This window comes from Topomyia yanbarensis, chromosome 1, assembly GCF_030247195.1.
Source record: "Topomyia yanbarensis strain Yona2022 chromosome 1, ASM3024719v1, whole genome shotgun sequence".
In the NCBI taxonomy this organism is placed as follows: Eukaryota; Metazoa; Arthropoda; class Insecta; order Diptera; family Culicidae; genus Topomyia; species Topomyia yanbarensis.
This window is the reverse complement of record NC_080670.1, coordinates 210578272-210597008: the sequence shown is the minus strand read 5'-3', so window position 1 is coordinate 210597008 and position 18737 is coordinate 210578272. Positions and strand designations below refer to the sequence as shown.

At 42.5% G+C, this 18737-nt stretch overlaps 2 protein-coding genes across 2 annotated transcripts in view; one reads left to right on the top strand and one right to left on the bottom strand.

The window, feature by feature from the left end:
- LOC131690804 (cytochrome P450 307a1) overlaps positions 1-18737 on the top strand; it is a 377105-nt gene that overhangs the window by 67932 nt on the left and 290436 nt on the right. The gene's annotated exons all lie outside the window — the stretch shown is intronic.
- The window catches only part of LOC131690744 (dorsal-ventral patterning protein Sog), a 74610-nt gene continuing 58753 nt past the window's right edge, over positions 2881-18737 (bottom strand). The window contains exons 4-8 of the mRNA XM_058976712.1: positions 8380-8442; positions 6474-8294; positions 6165-6418; positions 5897-6097; positions 2881-5518 (exon numbers count right to left, since the gene is read on the bottom strand). Coding sequence (XP_058832695.1) covers positions 5330-5518; positions 5897-6097; positions 6165-6418; positions 6474-8294; positions 8380-8442 — 2528 coding nt within the window. The 3' untranslated portion in view covers positions 2881-5329. The remainder of the gene's footprint in view (positions 5519-5896; positions 6098-6164; positions 6419-6473; positions 8295-8379; positions 8443-18737) is intronic.

Below are 18737 nucleotides of genomic sequence, written 5' to 3'. Positions count from 1 at the left end.
TTTTAGAACATAAAAAGTAATTTGGAAATATGTTTAAAATTTTATTGATTTTAAATGTAAGTTAGAATAACATATCAACAATGCAATTTTTATGGATTATGCATCTAAAAAATCTGCGGTTTTTCTTTCCTATACATGCATGCTTCCTTATCGTTGTTTTTGGGCATGTTTTTGATGAATATGTACTTTCTATTTCTATGTAGTTTCACATTCTTTTAAGAACTCTTTCAAAATATTCTTGGTGTTTTATTGGATTTAAGTCCTAGTGGTCCTAACATACCTTCCCCATAGAAAATTTGACAGTTCATAAATTTCACAGTCGACCGACGAAAACGGGTGCTTCGAGGTCGACAGATTAATTAAACGACCAAGATGGGTTTCGTCGGTGGACAATTTTCGTCACCATATTAATCGCCAGATTTAATCTGTGTGAATCTGGTTCCAATTTTAAACTATCAACTAATCGATCGATTTAATTGGTTGAAATAGACCGATTTCAACAAATTTCGTCTGTCATATTTAATCGGTTGACGCGTCGGCTGACGTCTATGTTAAACCCCCATAAGAGTCGGTGCAACAATCGACCGATTAACTGGTGGCATAGTCGGCCGATTGTGCCGACGCAAGCCGATTTAGTCGGTGGGAAAATCGGGAGGATTTTCTATGGGGTTATAACTTTTTGAATTACAATTGTTATTCTATGAGCTTATTCGCCTTCTTTTGGAGATGAGCAAATCATGAAAAATATTTTTGAATGTCTTCTTTAAAATTTGAGTACTTTTTTTGGAACAAAATAATTCATAACAATCTTCTTCGAGACTTTGCCTTTTTTAAGAATAATCTGTTTTCTGGTACTTTATTGGTTTATGAGAGCTTGTTTTTTATTAATATGATTAGAGAGCAAAGATAAGGTGTCAAGCGAACCAAACAAAAACTTGGAATGCAGAATAATGTCATGTTTTATTCCAGCACAGTCAATCAATATCTATAAAGCTTATCATATCTTGATTGTAAATTTTATTTGTCGCGGAATAATGTGAAATAAAGAATAGAGAAAAATATATGTGTTGAGAGAAAAACTAACTTTTTTTATTTTACTGAAAAAATCGCATAGTTGGCAGCAGTGCCGGCAAAAAATAATATTATTTCTAGACTCCTTGAACAATTTTCTTCAAAAGCCAACTTACGATTTGATTCTAGAGTAAATAGAACCGGAGATATGATCAAAAGAAAATCAAGCATTTTGGCAATTTGCCAAAACGGGGGGTGCTCCCATGACACGAGGGGTGGTTCAATTGACACAAAAATTTGGGTTTTTATATATTGGCCCTAGATGAACAAATCCTTCAAATTTGGTTCAAATCCGTGAAGGTCGATTTCAAGTTTGCATCTTTTTTTGATCACTTCGCGTGGAATGACCCATATGTAAGTTAACATAGCTCTGGATTTGTTCTTAAAGTTCAAATTACATGTTTATTTTAGATTTCAATAGTATAAATAATTGCCGAGAAAAAATACATTCCGGGTAATGGTATTCCGGGAAATGGTACATTCCAGGAAATAGTATTCCGGGAAATGGTACATTCCGGGAAATGATATTCTGGGAGATGGTACATTCCGGGAAATGGTTTTCCGGGAAATGACATTCCGGAAACTTATTTTCCGGGAAATGGTAAACCGGGAATCGACGTACAATCGTGTTTAATATTTGCATTAGCACTAGCGCTGCCTGGTGGGGTAATTGCGAGTTATACTTTCTACCATCCAGAAGCTCTAGACTTATTTTATAAATTCTCCGAAGACATCACCTTTCAAAATAATCAGGGTCTTGATATATTTGACATTGAATCCATTTGATGATAGTCGAGTTTACAACGAGATTTCGATTTATTTCCTCTTTCTTCATAGCACTCAACTAATTGGATACCCAATTACACTAAATTGTAGGCCCAAGTGAGTACAACAACTTTGCCAAGGAAAGTATGGCGCTACATGTTGACACGGACGAAATAATCGGCCACAGCCCCAATTAGTCAAAATCCCATAAGCTATGGGTATCCTACAACGCGTGTACCGCGCAGTAGGAATCCGCGCAGTAGGAGACCCGACTGTACCACAGTATACTGCAACACGCGCTTCGCGCTCATGTCGAGCTTTTCCATGAAGCTGGTGTAGAGCTTTATATGATTGAACTGTGTTGCCCTAGTAACCATTACTGCTTTGTGGCGCTAGTACGCAAACGTCATTCGGTGGTGGCTAGTGCAGCAAGGGGATTGATTCGCACATTTAGTTCGTTGTTTGAAGTTTTCAGTTGCAATTATGTGAATTAGTTTTTAATGTCAGAAATGGTAAGTATTTTATTTTCACTTACTGCAAGTCTCGTGTACAATTATGTTCTGTGAAACCTCTTTTAACTGGTATCATAGTTTTTCTTAAGGACGATTCAGACGATACATCAGCTTCCGTCAACGTTAACGGAACGTCACCGTTACGTCAGGATCAGTTTAATTCTTTTCTCTTGTGCCCGCTCACACGTGGCGTACGTCAAAACGTTCCGTGCCGTTGATGTTGTGTGTGAACGCTTCCATTTAACTGCATGTAACTAATCTTGACGTTCCGTATCGGTGACTGAAGCGTGATGTACCGTGTGAATCGTTCTTTAATCTAATGGGACCTCAGCACGTGTTTGATGCACGTCATTAATCCTAGTTGTTTCTTACTTCAATTTGAACTATTTGTTTTATTAGCTTCCAGATTGTTGGAAAGTTCAACGGTAGACATTTCAGCAGTAGTATTGTTTTGCAATAATGGAATCCAATGATTTGAACTGGAATATGGCCATTTCTTTCATTGTTAGGCAAAACATGAATCACCGTTCACTTTACTTTGTGTATCCGTTTCTGTTTATTTCACGCTGCTCTTGACTCGTTATCTTCCTTTGATGGATATCGTACAGGGGTTTTCTTTTTCACTTAATCTGTGGTGCTTTCTCCTGTGTCTGTGTGTGTATGCATATCGTATCGCCTTAGTTAAAGTTTCATCCTATTTTTTTTTCTTTTGCTTGGACAATCCTGCTGCCACACTACATCATTGTTTTTTTCCCTTTCGAGGTTCCGAGCTATTCTGCTCTAGCGGCCCTGGCCGCAATGCAACAACGCTCAACCCGCCAACGCTTTCTCTCTCACCTTCCGGTACCTAACGATTGGTTACTACACTAGAACTATATAGTTTTATAATAATTTATATTCATCAACATAAAAAAAAACTTATGGCATGCTTGGATTTCTTCTCTGTCTGATCGTTTCGCTTGCTGATGCTGTTTCGCGGTAATGCTTGGCATTATCCGCGTTTGTAATGTGCTTGTCGCAACAAAAAAAAACTCAAACAAATGTAACTCAAGTGACTGGTTAAGGACTGCTAGCTTGCGGCGGAAAACGAAACTGAGTTTGTAAAAAAGAAGAAGAAAAACAAAAAAACAATGCTAACTGTTTGTAAAATACTGTATTACATAAAGTATACCGCCGAGAAATCGTCGAACGAATCGGATGAGTAGGATTTTGTTTTTTTTGCGTTCGAAACCGTTTAACCGTCGCATGTTAAGTATCGAAAGTAGTATGCTACTAGTTTCGGAAAAAAAAGGTCACAAATATTACTAGCGTGTGTGTATGTATGTATGTGTTTGCTTACTTTCGACAGATTGTTCTCTTTTTTAAGCGCCAAAAGATGGTTGCAATTTTTTTTTCGTATTAGCAAATTTATTACAACTTTGTTTTCGTGTTTACTTTCAAGATTTAATATATCAGTCTTCTTTGGTACGTGGTAACAGGAAAAAAAAAACATTTCAAGAGTTGTTGCTTTTTCTTGTCGACCTAAGTTTGTCTGTATTGCTTAGCAGAAAAAAGCAATCGCACATGTGTATGTGTTATGAATTGATTAAGTTTCTATTGTGTGTTTTTTCGTCTCTATTCCGCAAATGTTTTCTGATTTTTCTCTCTTCGATACTCCGACGCAAATGCCTGCTGCTAATTGATTGCTTCTGGTGCTGTGTGCCGTTCGCGGAGGTTTTCCTTTCTTTTTTCGCTGAGTGTTGTGGTCTGAGTTCTAACAAAAAAAACTGATTTTTCTTATATTTTCTGGGTAGCGCTAACGCACGTGACTAGATTGTCTTTCTAGAAACAATATTACTTCCAAAACACATAGTTTCTTTCCCCCTGATGACTGTAGTGTTGTTAGGCGCTTGACTCCATTTTGGTGTCGGAAAGATCATTCCTTCGCACATTCCAGGAGAGAGTAGGTTTGATCGCACTCGAACAATTATAGGTCTTTTTGTTGTTTTTTTTTTATTGCTTTCGAGGGACAAATTTTAGAACACTTTTCCGTGCATTGGTTACGTTTTATGGTTTACTTTTCAATGCATTTAAGCAAAAGTTATTGGATAATAAATGTCTATACAAAAAAACAAAGTTGAATTCTAAACTCTAATCCAGAATATGCTCTGAAATCTGATGTTTATTGCTATCAATCCTTTAAATAATCTCAAATTTAGCATTTATGTGTGTTTAGATTAAAAGCATTTACAACTTTCCTATTGTTTATGTTTTAGTTCTGCTCTTATTTTGTAGTAGTTTAAATGCGAATGATCTATTCTTCTTTACTGCTGCTCTGATCAGTAGTAGAACTATCTTTAGAATAAATATGTTCACTTAAAGACTATCTAGCGTGTAGTAAACCTATAGGACTATTTGTAAAAATATAAATATTGTTCTCTGATACAAAAATTGTTTCAACTGGAATTGTTTCTTTAAAATAAGAAATTTCCAATTATTTCTGTTCTCCCGTTCCTCGCTAAATACCCTGCATAGAATTTTCATAAAGATTTGGTTTGCGAACAGTAAAACAAATACTCTGCCAAAATCGGTTTTATAACCCCCCACATAGTTCTTCCTCAAAATCAAGCTTATGACTTACCCTACAGTTTAGATATGCGCTCGTGACCTTAAAGTTAATGATTTTTGCGTTCCAAAAAACAGTTTTCTACGCAATCTTAACCCATTATACATTCGCGCGTAGATCCTTCCTATTCTGATACTGCTATGAAGTTATACATTGTAATAAATACAAACACACGCTCTGTCCCGGACATGCGAATCCATTCTTACACTCTGTCTCTCTTACAAAACATATAAAAAAACAATACGTTGGCACACTAAACTTTATCACTGATCAATCCTTTCGGGTCTGCTCAACTTCCCTTCGCAAGCGCTATCCCATTAGATAGAGCATTCAAACAAAAAAAGAAGTTTAAAAAAACACTCGAAACCTAATCAATTCAACTTTTTACAGATATAGCCGTTTGCTGGGGCTGCCGCTGATTCTGGTGCTGCTGTCGCCGTCGGTGCTGATGGCGGCCAGTTTTCTGACACTGGCAGCACTCGTCCACGACGGTGTTTCGTCGGGCGTGCTGCCGACTACACGCGGACCGGGCGCATCGCTTCCGTTCGCACTTGATGTTGCCATCCTGGAATTGGAAGGAAATTGTTTGCGGTAAGTGATTGAATAGTTGGTGATTGAAAACAAAAAAATTGAAATTGAATTGGCAAAGAAAAGTTAGTGAGGGGTGGAGTAATTTTTGGACCACAGAACCGATGCGGAATGTGATCTGTTATGACGAGTGACTTACAAAACCAACGTCATCTTTGTCTCACTGTCGATCACTTAATTCTCAAACAGAATGCTGCGACACTGACGGAGCATCAAAGCCTGGTTTGAAGTCTCAAATCATGGGTTGCTTTCTGTAGAGAACGAGGCGATATCTTTCAAATAGGGCCTGACGCTGCGTCAGTGCAGGAGAATTCTGTTCCGCTCTGATATTAAGTAGATTGCAGTTTATAATTACCTTGCAAGAACACTTGACGCACTTCTGTTCACCGTGCGTCGCCAGAATCGGATGGAACTCTTGACCGTTTTCGTAGATGTTGGCATTGTAGGTGCAGCCACCGTTGGCCAGGATTGTCTGTGTTGATTTCAGTGAGCCGCTGCTGCTGCCCTGATCGCCCATTTCGTCGGAATTGCCGGGACGGGTTGTGCGTACTTTTATCTGTAGTTGAAAAAAGTTTCAATTAATAATTACGATCTTAGTCCAGTAGAAAGCAATATCTTCCTACCTGAGGGCACACTTTGCAGCAGGCTTTCTTGTCCGGTCGGTAGGCTACCTTTTCGCTGCAGTTCAACGGTGGACACTGTGTCCGCGGGCAGTTGATTTCCAGCGAGAGAGCATCACAGGTGCACACGGTGCAGGTATCGTAGCCGTTCGGGGGCAGATAGGGATGCCAGGTCGTACCGGCGTCGTAGAATTGATCGCCTAGCTTGCAGCCGCGGGGTGCGACCACCAGTCTAGTGTCGTCGGAGTATTTCGAAACTGAATAAAAAAAACGTTAATTTTGAATATATCTAGAATCGAGTTGATAACCTACCTGCACAGGTCGGACAGCAATCGTCCTTCTTCTGCATAATATCCTCTTTCCGGCACTTCAGCGGGGGACAACGGATCGGTTCGCACTTGACGCGTTTGTGTACGCAGGAGCACATCGTACAGGACTCCAGTGCGCTGTGCCATTGGTCTCCCTCGTCGTGGAAGCGGGAAGAGTGATAGCATTTCGTGGCTCCCATCGGGATGTAGTTGTTGTCGTGTGGCGTCGAAATGACGGAATTGTTCTGTACGTCATTGTCGATGTGCTGATTGCCGGTGCAGTGGTTCGGTATTTTGGTCGATTTGAGTTTGGCCTTCAAGATAGGTTCGTCTTTCGATTTCGAGCGTATTTCCAGATAAATGACACTGGTTTCCAGCTTGGCTAGCTCATGGGCGGACATCGCGAGTACAAAACCTTCCAGATAGTTCCCGTTGAAGTCTTCCAGCAGTGTTCGGCTTATCGGAGCGTTTGGTGCCTCGATCGGAAGCTCCTCCAGGTAGAGTTGAACCGGGTGGTACGCACTTGGAACACCGGCCAATGTCACTTCGTAGTGTAGATTGCATTCGTTATCGACGGCTAGCCAGGCCATACCAACGGAGTGTGGTGGAGCGATCGAGTTCCCGATACGCTTCAACAGTACCGGTGCATTCGAATCACGAGCGTCGGCAACGGGCCGGGCAACGAATTTTCCATGGATGAGATTGAGATTCAAATCGTTCGCTACGTTGATAGCCAAGTCGCCCGAATAGAGCGGCTCCAAAACTCGTGGTCCCATGCGGTCCACAGTACCGGATACGTGATCGGAGTTGAAGCTCAGGTTTTCGATTTCCGCCTTACGTTTAGCGCTGTCATCGATCAGTGTAATGACCGGATTGTAGTTCATGTGAAGGTTGTGTGTTTGGATGTTGTACAGCAGTGAGCCTTCCTTGTTGAGGTACATCCAAGCTAAACCGCTGCTATCGGTGCGAGACTCTGGATTGTGGGAAGCTAGTAGAGTTTGGAATACCTCACAAGCCACACGTGTCTGAATGGTGCCTTGAATGCGGAGCGCATCCGGTTTACGTTTCGATTCGACAACCACGGTTAGCTTTCCTCTGGTCAACAATCTCAGATCGTTCACCGAAAGTGGAGACGAAACTTCGATCACGTTAATATCATGGGCTGGTTTCTTAACACGCTGGACGTCCTCCAGGATAATCTGATCCTTATTCTGCATCTCCAAGCGAATATTTAGCGGTACATCCGCGATGTCGTCCGATGAAAACACTCCGTTCAGCACAAGCGTTAGATAGATGGAGGATGTGACGCCACTTTTAGTGGAAACGATGGCCGTACCTCCGGCTCCATTCATCTGTTCCGGATTGGTTCCTGGTGCCGGTTCTAACAATGAACTAAACAGTTCCTGCGGTAAGGCTGGATACTTTCCAATAGGTCCAGCGATTGCCAGTTCAGCTTGATATTTTCCACCCCACAGCAACACAACATTCATCATATCGTCGCGCAGCAATCGTCGATAGTCACGAGGTACCCGACGCCAGACACCGCAAATCTTTCCGGTGGCATTCTGATACACGCTGAAGGGTCCCTCGGCAGGGATTACGAGGGGATGTTCCTCCAGGATGTTACCCTGACTGTCGACAAACTGTATCGAACGAGGGCGGGGGGCTTTCTCCGAAATGTAGAAGCTGTAGTACAGGTTCTTCTTGTGGAACGCGAAGCGTCCGGTAGCGACAATGTTCAACGGATTGATGGTCGAGTACATCGATTTCATGTCGTCCCGTTTCAGTATCGACGAGGTGCGACCGGTTAGGAGGGCGGCAAAATCTGCGAAACAAATGAGAGCGAAAATTGACTGCTGTTGTTCGGAGAACCTGTTTTTTTGTTGTTGTTGCGGGGTTGATATACTTACGTTTGCTTCGTTCTTCCTCTTCGGGCATCACTGCCTGCGGGAGATCATGTGCTATGTCGGGACCTGAAATGGGAAGAGGAAAGCGCGGACATGAAAATTTGTTACTCAATGTAATCTTGGCAGGCACGATTGCCTATAGTAAATATCACACGGGAGACTGATTACGTGAATTAACCAGCGTCATAACTATTATCATCTCGTCTCGTTCCCCCGGCCCGGTTCGGATGGAAGATGCGCGCGGACGAGATGAGATGAGCCACGACGTTGGTTGTGTTCGTGCCTTTTTGGTCAGCTGGCAAACATTTGTGGCGACGGGTTGATGATTGTTTTTTTTGTGTTGCCTTCCTCCGAGTCAGTTTATTCGCGCTGTTCAGACAACAGTCGGCGCTAAAAATACCATCGATTCTAGCGCACTGATAACCACGGGCGGTGTTTACCGGGCGCGAATCATTCGCATAGGTGACGCAAACGCCACCGGATGGGTCGATTTGATGCGATGGATTGGAGCGAAAATTCTACTGAATCGATTAAAATATTGTGAGTAACCCAAAAATGTAACTGCAGCAAAATTGAATATTTTCGTTTCGTGTTCTTCTCATCAGAATCTGGACATTACACTTCAACAGAGCTCGTTCGTACAGCTTCCTTGTACAGTTTTTGTCAACAGTTTTCCATAGCTTACCCATACTTCCAAAGTACCGGTAAACTACTAAACCCGTGTCGACCATCTTTCGAAGAACCCCTAAGGCATTCAACTTGAACTTCAGCCACACCAGCCAAAGTTGAATGAAATCTGGACACTGCTCCTTCCACTGTGGCACATCCCACCGAAAAAAAAAGAAACCGGGACCTATTATGCAATGTCGCATTTCGTCACTTGAGCTCAACATTTTGTCACACCTTCTTCTTCCTCTCTCTTTGCGCTCTTAGCTTACGACCGTCCGACCGACACGAAGGGTGATGATGTCCACCAACCGGCCCGCTTGTCAACACAGTCCCGGGGCTGTCATCTTTCGCGCGTTCGCTTCCAAACCTGATACATCCAAAGCACCCGTCCGCGCGTAGCCCACAGCCTTTTTAACAACAGTTGACGAGTGAAAATAATACATCAAAATCACAACAACAAAAAAACTGGTGCAGAAAAAAAAATGACAACACCGCGCCGCCAGGAAGAAGCTACCAGCATATTTATATACCCGATCGACTCGCCTGCTACGTTCTTGATGCTGTCAGACGCTTTAATTTATTTTCATCAATTTAAATTCTTTTCTGACAAAGTTCAACAGTTTGTGCGCCTGTTGTGGGGGGGTAGAGGGTGAAAAAAAATTATGACGAAGGTCTGTACGTAGAAGACGGAGAGACAAACTCAATCCTTGCCGCGCGCTGGTTGGTCAAGAGTTATCCAAATATCAACAGCTCGGAGGCTCTATAGAAGGCAAGTAAGTCGCAATCCGTCGCCCAAGCCAACAACAGGCTGAATGGATCCGAATGGGTAATTTACGCAACAGCCACCGACCATTGATAGCGACCGGCGCGGCATTGACAGTGCAATGCTCAATTTGGTCAACAATTTAAAAAAAAAATTCAAACCACAACCCGAAAGGCGATTTCGGTCAAAAGATAAATATTTTATTTTAATTCACCCACTGTTTGCCTTTTTGCAAAACTGCCCTTCTGATGGCGCTGCTGATGTCATACCCATTTCCGAACGCTTGAACCGAGTCATTTTAATTATGCGTGTGTTTGCCAAAATGCCAAAATATATTCACACTGTCAACAGAGGGATCCGATCCGAGTGTGCCTTGCTTAACGATGCGGGCGGTGCTGGTACGGTATGACGACATCCAATGCGCAGCATCATCCGTGCGGCGGATCTATTGTAGCAACAGCAAGTCGGATGCAACCGCTTCCCAAGGTCGATGTGTTGTTTGCCATTGTCAGCCGTCGTCGCCACCCGGCCCCGTTACAGTCCTGTGGGGGCTGATAACAAGCGACTTGAAGCGCCACCTTTCCTGAGTAAATGTTGGGAAAAAGGTACATGTCGCAATGGTGCTTATCAAGAGCGATACGTGCTCCACTCGTCACCGCGAGAGGGTGCTTGAACTAGGCTCTAGACGATTCGAAGGGGTTTTGGACTTCGGTTGATTCGGAACCAGGATTTTGAACCAGCTGTGAAATGCAATTTGTATACGAATTCGACTTATTATTAATTTATTTTAATACCTACAAGAGATTTTGATTTTCCATTCGGTAATCAGATCAAATTCCTGATTAGTTCACAGCTGCCTACTGCCGACCGGTTCCCTACATCATGAAAATCCCATTTTTGTGTGCTCATCCGAGATTGCGAAAACGCGAGGATTAAAACAGCAGTACAGCTGTGATGACCGCTTATCTGTGATCTTACTTGTTTCGAAATTTTGCACCGGATGGGCCGGGCCGGGCTAGGGATTCGAGGCTGTGTCAAAATGTTAAGCCGAGATCTGCTGCCTGGGGGAATTTTATCGCATCCCTTAATCTTTGGCCTTGGTCGTCGGCGTCGTCGTCGTCGTTGTAAACAGCGAAGAAAACATTGCAGAACTGTTGTTTGTACGCTGCTAAGGTGATGTAAAAAAAATGCAGCCTACTATGTACATAGTTCAAATAGCAGCGACTCGATCTGCCAAAATTTTGCTACGGTGATGTAAGCTGTCCGCAGACGAGGCAACAGGACACACGTCATAACAAATGTTCACTATGGATTTTGCTCTAACTATTCACAAGTTGTTGTTACCGCGTTACAATAACTAGAACAAAATTGGATATTGTTGTGACATATGTCCTGTTGCCATATAATTCGGTTTTTCTGCATTTCTGCATGTCCAACTGAATACTAGAATATCAGAAAATTTCAGTTTAAATTTGTGTGAACTATTTCCGAAATTGAGTAAGTAAAATGTAATAATATTCCAAATGGAAATGTTCTTTGCCAGAGAGGGACTTTGGCAAATGATGGAAGAATTCAAGTCGGCACTAGAGATGAACGTCCGTTGGAAGGAAGACAAAAATGCCAGAGCTTCAATTGTGTCAGTACTCTTTTATGAAAGTTTTCACGGCATCAAGAGCGGTGTTAGATGCATCATAGCTACCGTTAATCTGGTTTCATGATTCCAAGCCCGGAGAATCTCCGGTTTGCAAAATAGTACGAAACTTTAGGAATAGCGGAAAATAATTATGGCTTTGCAGAGGATGCCGGCCGGAATCCTATAATATCTTGTCATTGACTCTGGAGACTAGATCCGCCGATGATTATCATTTTAATTCGTTTTTTTTTACAAGACTCCGTGCGTTAGCTTAACTGAGCCGTTGATCTTTTCTATATTTTCATTACATAGATAAAAAAGTTTACGCTTACTGGATCTTATCTACGCGATTTTTTACTTCATTGCGAGGGCTTCTTTCTCCGAGAAAATCCATTTACAAGGTCGTCAACTGCCGCTTGAAGCTCAGCTACTCCTTTGGGTAGAGATTCCATATGTTTTTGTGAAATGTTTGTAGAAGTCGATTTCAAATATCTGGTAAAAGTTCCTAGATGGTTATGAAGATACTATGTTCCTTGGTACAGAGTCAGCTGATGCTCATGATAAGATTTGTAATCTATTTTTCAAATCATTTCTCCTTCCACAGTGTGTTCAAAGCTTATTCCATGATAGATGAAACGCTACAAACTGTACCCATAGATGTGATAGAATGAAGGTCAATAGACACGAATGTCGCTGATTTTTCATCGCACTGCATACAAGCTATTGAGAATAGAGTGCAAATTGACGCAGGTATCTTTCGACTGCGTAGAGCACCATAAGCAACGATTAATCGATTTACTCATTAGCTAGTAACATACATAGTTGACAGGCCATTCATAATTTAATTTGGCCTATATCGATCAGATCTACCAGCAGTTCAGGTGTTCCACAAGGAAGCAACCTGGGACCGTTAATGCTTGTAATATTTTTCAACGATGTTCTCTCATCAGGTTTCCGACTTGGTTATGCAACAACAACGGATCGAGCTGTTTGAGAACTGGCGCTTTTGGATACAAACGGTCATTAGAGTGCAGACATTTTGTGGACATTTTCATTCAGATGGAAAAATCCTATTGATGTCAGATGTGATCAAGTCAGCTTCGTAAACGATGTTGGAGTACTATTGGGCTCACAGTTCTCGTTCAGAGATCACAAATATACCTCTGAGTTTTACAATCAGAGCTACCAATGCCTTTCGAAATTCATACTATCTGCGAACACTGTACTGCTCTGTCTCACGGCAAAGAGAGACTTGTCCCTCTTTACAATGTGAACCGACAAAAGAAAGGTCATGCAAGATCATCACTAGGAGCCTCTCGATGATTCACAGTATCATTGAATACTGCCTTTGTGTGTTTTCCAAATGCCGGAGTAGATTTTGATTAGGCTATTGTCATTGCCTTTTATCATGGTTGTCATGGTTGATATGTTGGTAGAATTGAGCGATTCGTAGTAGCTCTACCTAAAATCGATTCCTACCAGCAGAACACAAAAGATTAGTGTAAGATGTTAAGCCTGTTCTCAACAACCCTGCCACTTCTAATTTTCCGATCTGTATATTTCACATCCTTGTCCTCACATGAGTGCTGCGGCTCTAAATTTTAAAAACTTTCCCTGCTTTGTAATCTTTAGTTAATTGAATGTCGTTAGAAGGAAAAAAGTTAACATTATAACATTTATTTAAGTAAGATTCTTTTTGTACTCGTGTGCTCCCTGACAGGCAGTAAAAAATAAGTCTTAGGCGGATTTTTCTAACACAGCCATCAACATTAATATACCACCTGCAACAAAGTTCCTTAGTCAAAGGTAAGTTAAAGTGAATTACAGTTTATGGTTTCAAAAAATTGAAATATATTTGAAAGAAAATCAATATTTGCGTCATCGATTATCGGAAAACCAGCCACACTTTATGGATATGAAAAATGGGATTGAATTTGAAAGAAAATCGCTGTTAATGTGACTATCTATAGCAGTTAATAGAGTAAATAATGATTATTTGAAGTGACAAACTAATAAATTGCCGTTATTCAGATGTGAAACCATGCATCCTAATAAAACCAAATTTTGATTTCAATAGATATCTTGCTTTCTTTACAACATAAGCTATTATGTATATGGTCGTAGATCTGTCCATAATATAGTTTATCCAAGGATTTTTGTTTTATGGCCAGTTTCTGGATTATCGTGCAACAGGAGCTTGTGATTTGCACCTTCAGAATTTTTTCGTCGATCGTACTAATATGAGTTTTTCAAATCAATACCCTCCGATCAAAATAGATGTTCAAGATAAGGAAGGACGAAAAACGAACGGAAAAGTTCAAATTAAGGCTGATTAACAATGTATTTGCACAGCAGCTCGTAGTGAACTACCGTGAAGGGGACCATTTGGAACTCCCTTTTCCTAGAAGATTAGTGCAAATGGGTAGGAATATGGTAAGTTAGTGTTTTAAAGCTAAATTCAATATTAGATGGTCATCTGTTGCCTATGGATAGCGCATGGTTTTCTGACAGAGTTCATTTTTTCGTGTTTATTTGACACGGCTCAACGCTTTAGTACAACTGAGTCGTGAATCTTCTGTTTTCTACCAAATAAACAAAAACATGAAAAAAATACATCCAACCACCGTTATCTGGTCTTATTGACGTAGTTTACTGCTGCGTACTGACAGGAATTTCAGCGATGCCAACCTAGTTTTTGTTCCAACTAATGTGTATGTGTTTCTTTCTTGGACGCAAAAGTTGCCAACTGCTGAAAATCCGACCTCACTAGCATTTACGAACGAGGTTACTTTCTTCTACCGACGTCGTGGTCCGGAAACATCGCGGTGTTTTAAAATCGGACATTTAAAGTAGAACACGTTGCCATTTGAACCAGTTTTCAACGTAAGACTCATGGATTTGCTCAGACCAGTCGATGATTGTACTCCATATTTCTGTTAAAGGATTCAGAGAAACATGTAATCAGGCCAAGTGGATCAAAAAATCATCATCAATGTGCGTAAGACCTCACATTCTGGAGATAGCTTTTTTCTGGACAATTGATAAAATCGTGAAAGATAGATGGCCTGTACGCAAAACAATCTGCGGAGGTATCCCACCACATCCAAAGAACTTTCCCGGTGGTGTCTTTCTCCAATCTTTCGTGGTTTCCTATCTATCTAATGCAGCAACGACTGCCGGTCAATTCGAGACCCAGTTTCGCATCTCAAAGCCTCCAGCTCTTTCACTCCATCCGCTAGTTGTACTAATCGGAATAATCGGCATAGACCCACTCGACGAAAACAAAAGAACTACAATGGGTGATTAAGAGCCTCGAACTGAAAGTCGCTTGGTTTCGATGGTTTCGACCTAATCCTGCACGACGAGCAGAAACTCGCAACTTCGAAGTCTTAGCTTTGCAGGAACTTTGCTTGACGGTACAGAAAGTATGGAAAAGTGGACACTGAACGAATTCTAGCAGAGCGCTGCCAGAACAAACGAGCTGGGAACAGAATTGATAGTTCTGGGAAAGATTTTTTTTAAATTAAGTTGCAGGTCATCGGTGAAAGGATATGTGTGGTGATGATCAAAGGCCGCCTCTTCAACAACAGCATCTTCGACGTGCATTGCCCCCACGAAGCGAGACCCGAGAACGAGAAAAATGAGTTTTATGTGCAGATTGAGGGTATCCATGACAGCTACCCGTGACGGGATATTAAGCTTGTCAATGCCGACACTAGCACCCAGATAGACCGGAACGTAATGTATAAACCAGTGATCTCCACACCGTTACAAATGCCAACAGCCAATGATGCGTGAACTTACCACCGTCTCGAAAAATGGTATTCCGAAGCACCTTCTTCCCCTGCAAAGGTATCCAGAAGGCTTCCTTCCTCCGATCAACAAACTGAGAACCAAATCGACCACGTTCTAATAGACGGGAAAATTCTTCTTCGACACCACAAATCGTCGCATCTACCGTAGTGCGAATATTGATTCGGTCTACTATCTAGTAGCGGTCTGCGTGCGCTCAAAACTGTCGACGGTGTACAACACTCGTCTAGCACGATCACCGAGGCATAACATCGAGCAGTTATGAGACGATCTTGCAGCCGAGGAATACGCGCAGCAGCTAGAGACAGCAATATAAGAATCTTCTGAAGCCATACTAGGTACGAGAGCTACGAAACAACTAAATGACTGGTTTTACGGGGAGTGCCAACAGTTAGTTAAATGAAGAATGCAGCGGGAACAAGCAGAATCCTACGTAAGCGAACGAGGAACGATACAGAAAAATCCGGAATAGACAAAACTCGGTATTTCGACGAAAAAAGCCCCTAAAGAAAGATCGGAATAACTAGGGGATGAAGTAGCTGTACCTCGTTGATGACAAACAGAAATTCTTCGCGAAGGTGAAACGCTCGGACAAAGCCGATATGTGCGGAGGCGCTAATGGGAACCTTCTCATGAACGAGTGTGAGTTGATCGATAGGTGGAAGCAGTATTATGACGAACATCTAAATGGCGAAGTAGCAGACGATGAGAGGAGCATAAGGATCAACCTGGGGACCCGCGCAGTCGACGACAAATTACCAGCACCCCAGGCAAATCCTGAGATTCAGGAGAAGATCGAACGCTTGAAGAATAATAAAACCGCTGGCAATGATCAACTGCCGTGAGGACTGCTCTGACATGGAGAAAAGGCAGTGGCTAGAGTACTCTACTGAGTAATTTCGAAGATCTGGGAGAATGAGATTTTACCAGAGGATCGCATGTCCATTCTATAAAAAGGCGAATAGGCTGAACTGCTGTAACTACCGAGTCATTCTATTGTAGGCAATGCTCTCCCAAATTCTTTGTCGCAGCCTATGACTGTTGGCAAGGGAGTTCGTCCAAGTTATGCAGCAATGTCGGGAATACAACCTACCCTCTCATCACCTGTTTATGGGCCGCATAATACAATCGAAGGAGATCAGCACTGGCATATAAGGCACGAATACGAGCTTCCGGACAAATTGACACGATTGAATAAAGCGATAGTGATGTGTTACTTCCAAGTATCAAAGACTCTAGAGTCCTTTCGAATACCGAAAAGGGCTTCGGTGATGGGATCCCTTGTCCACCGTTCAACATCGCTTTCACAGGTGATTGATTAGTTCGTGTATTTGGGCTCACTAGTAACCGCCGGTAATCACACCAGCAGAGAAATTTAGAGACTTATTCTAGCAGCTAGTCTTGCTTACTTTGGTTTTCGAAAAACCTTTCGGTCAACAAAAAAGTACACTACCCCATGAACGATCTTATCTATGGTGGAGTACAGAGTATGGAGACGGCGTATGAATCACGATCTGCAACAGTTACCTTGATATCACGCATCGTTTGCACAACAAAAAGTGGGGGGGGGGGCTGCAGTGTCGTCATAATGACCAACGATAGTCCAGTAGAAATGGTTGTCGAAACTAATCCGACGGATACAAGGAGGAGAGGTGCACAGTGTGTAAGGAGACTTGACCAGTTTGAGGAAGACCTGACGAGCCTTCGTTCCTTGCAAGGTTCATGACAAACAGCCGTGAACCGAGAGTACTGGAGAAAACTTCTTGATACAGCAAAGAACACTACGGCCTTAGACTGATTGGTACGGTAAGGAATGTCCCCGGATACTGCCACACGGAACCCACATAAGGGAGTCAGCTAATCTGGTTCGTTGAGGAGTATGGAATTCAATAAAACTCCTTAAGATGTTGTGATCGCGTGTCAGACGAGTCTGGTCTTGCCGGGTTTGATAGAGTTCACCATCCAGAATATCGGAAGATTCGAAACTCGGTAGCGAAATGTCTCCAGTTCCTCGATATAGACTTTGGCTAGATAGTCGTTAGTTATTGAGATCAATGTTTCAGCTATGTTTCCATCGCCCTACTGTCCGGAAGCCTAACGTTATCGTATTGCCATAGAAGGCCGGACTCGTATCGTCCGTTCATATATCGGCATATTCATGGCCAATGACTGCAGCAGCTCGTTCACTTTTTGGTTGTCGTTGTGTAGCAGCAATTAGTTCGGTATTACTTTCGAGCGAGAAGATCCGCTACATGATCTCGTGCAGTTCCTCGTCTTATTTGGTTTTGCATAGACAACATCGAGCAATGTGATGATTAATTTCTCTGGCACCATTCTTCGCGGTGGAGTAAAATCCTTGAATCATCCATTCTAACCGAGTCTTGAAAGCTATGGGTTTGTTCGACTTGCCTTCGCAGTAGTTCATTGCGTTACCCTAGGTGGTGTGATCTACTCCGATGAGATATCGGGGGCTGACTTCTTGACACGATTCCTCCGGCCGATCTACCAGATGTCGATGCTATGCCGGCACCAGAACTCCCATACGGCCGAATTTGTAGATTTCCGACTCTGTGCGCTTCTTAGAGAAGTTTGTGATGCTTGAGATCTGGGAGTTTACTTTCCGAGACATCTTCCGTTTTATTAATGCCGTCGGTTCATTGCAGACATAGAGACTTTGTGGGTTTTTCTCCACCAGCGAGACTTCCGATTCTTTAATGGACCCTAAATGACCATACTGTTATAAATAGGGTCTCGGATTGTGTTGGTGAACGTTACAAGTGATGTTGGTGGATTGATTCCTTTGAGTTTGTGGGGATGCTCTGGCCAGAGCAAAGAATGAGATCGATAATGGTTCACTTCATCGTGTAAAAAGGGACGATTCAGGTACGGACGGCGCCGGTAGTTCAGTGGTAAGCGTGACCGCCACCCATCTCAGCTTGTCTGAGTTTAATCCCAGCCGAGGTTGTTGAAATTTTTCTGAGGTGAAAAAATTTGTGATCACGTAGTCCTTCGGAAGAGAAGTAGAGCCGTTGGTCCCCGGTCCATGAGTTGATGGGTCGATATCTAGTCCAGATAGTGGAGTCACCTCTTTGGTGTCGGTCTTTGGCGTCGTAGCGAAAATAGACTGACCCGTATACCCACTAAGAAATATCCTCCTACCGTGATACTTGTGGAGGCCTCTAGCAAAAGCAAGTATCAGACTAACATTCTTTCCTTTTCCTTCCGCGATCTACGGTCAGGCCTGGCCGGCGCCGGTATTGATCAATAAACACTTTAGGATTACCAGGAGTTGCACATTGAAAGATGTTTCGCTACTTCCAAGCATAATTATCTACTGATTCCCTGTCTAACCTCAGATAGTCCAGATCGAAAACGAAGTAGCAGCCAGGGGTGGTCGCATTAGATCAAGCTCAGATCTTCCGTTCTGTTAGTGGCATCAGTCCATTGCAGGCTAAGTACTCGTCGGATAAGCTCTGCTCCATC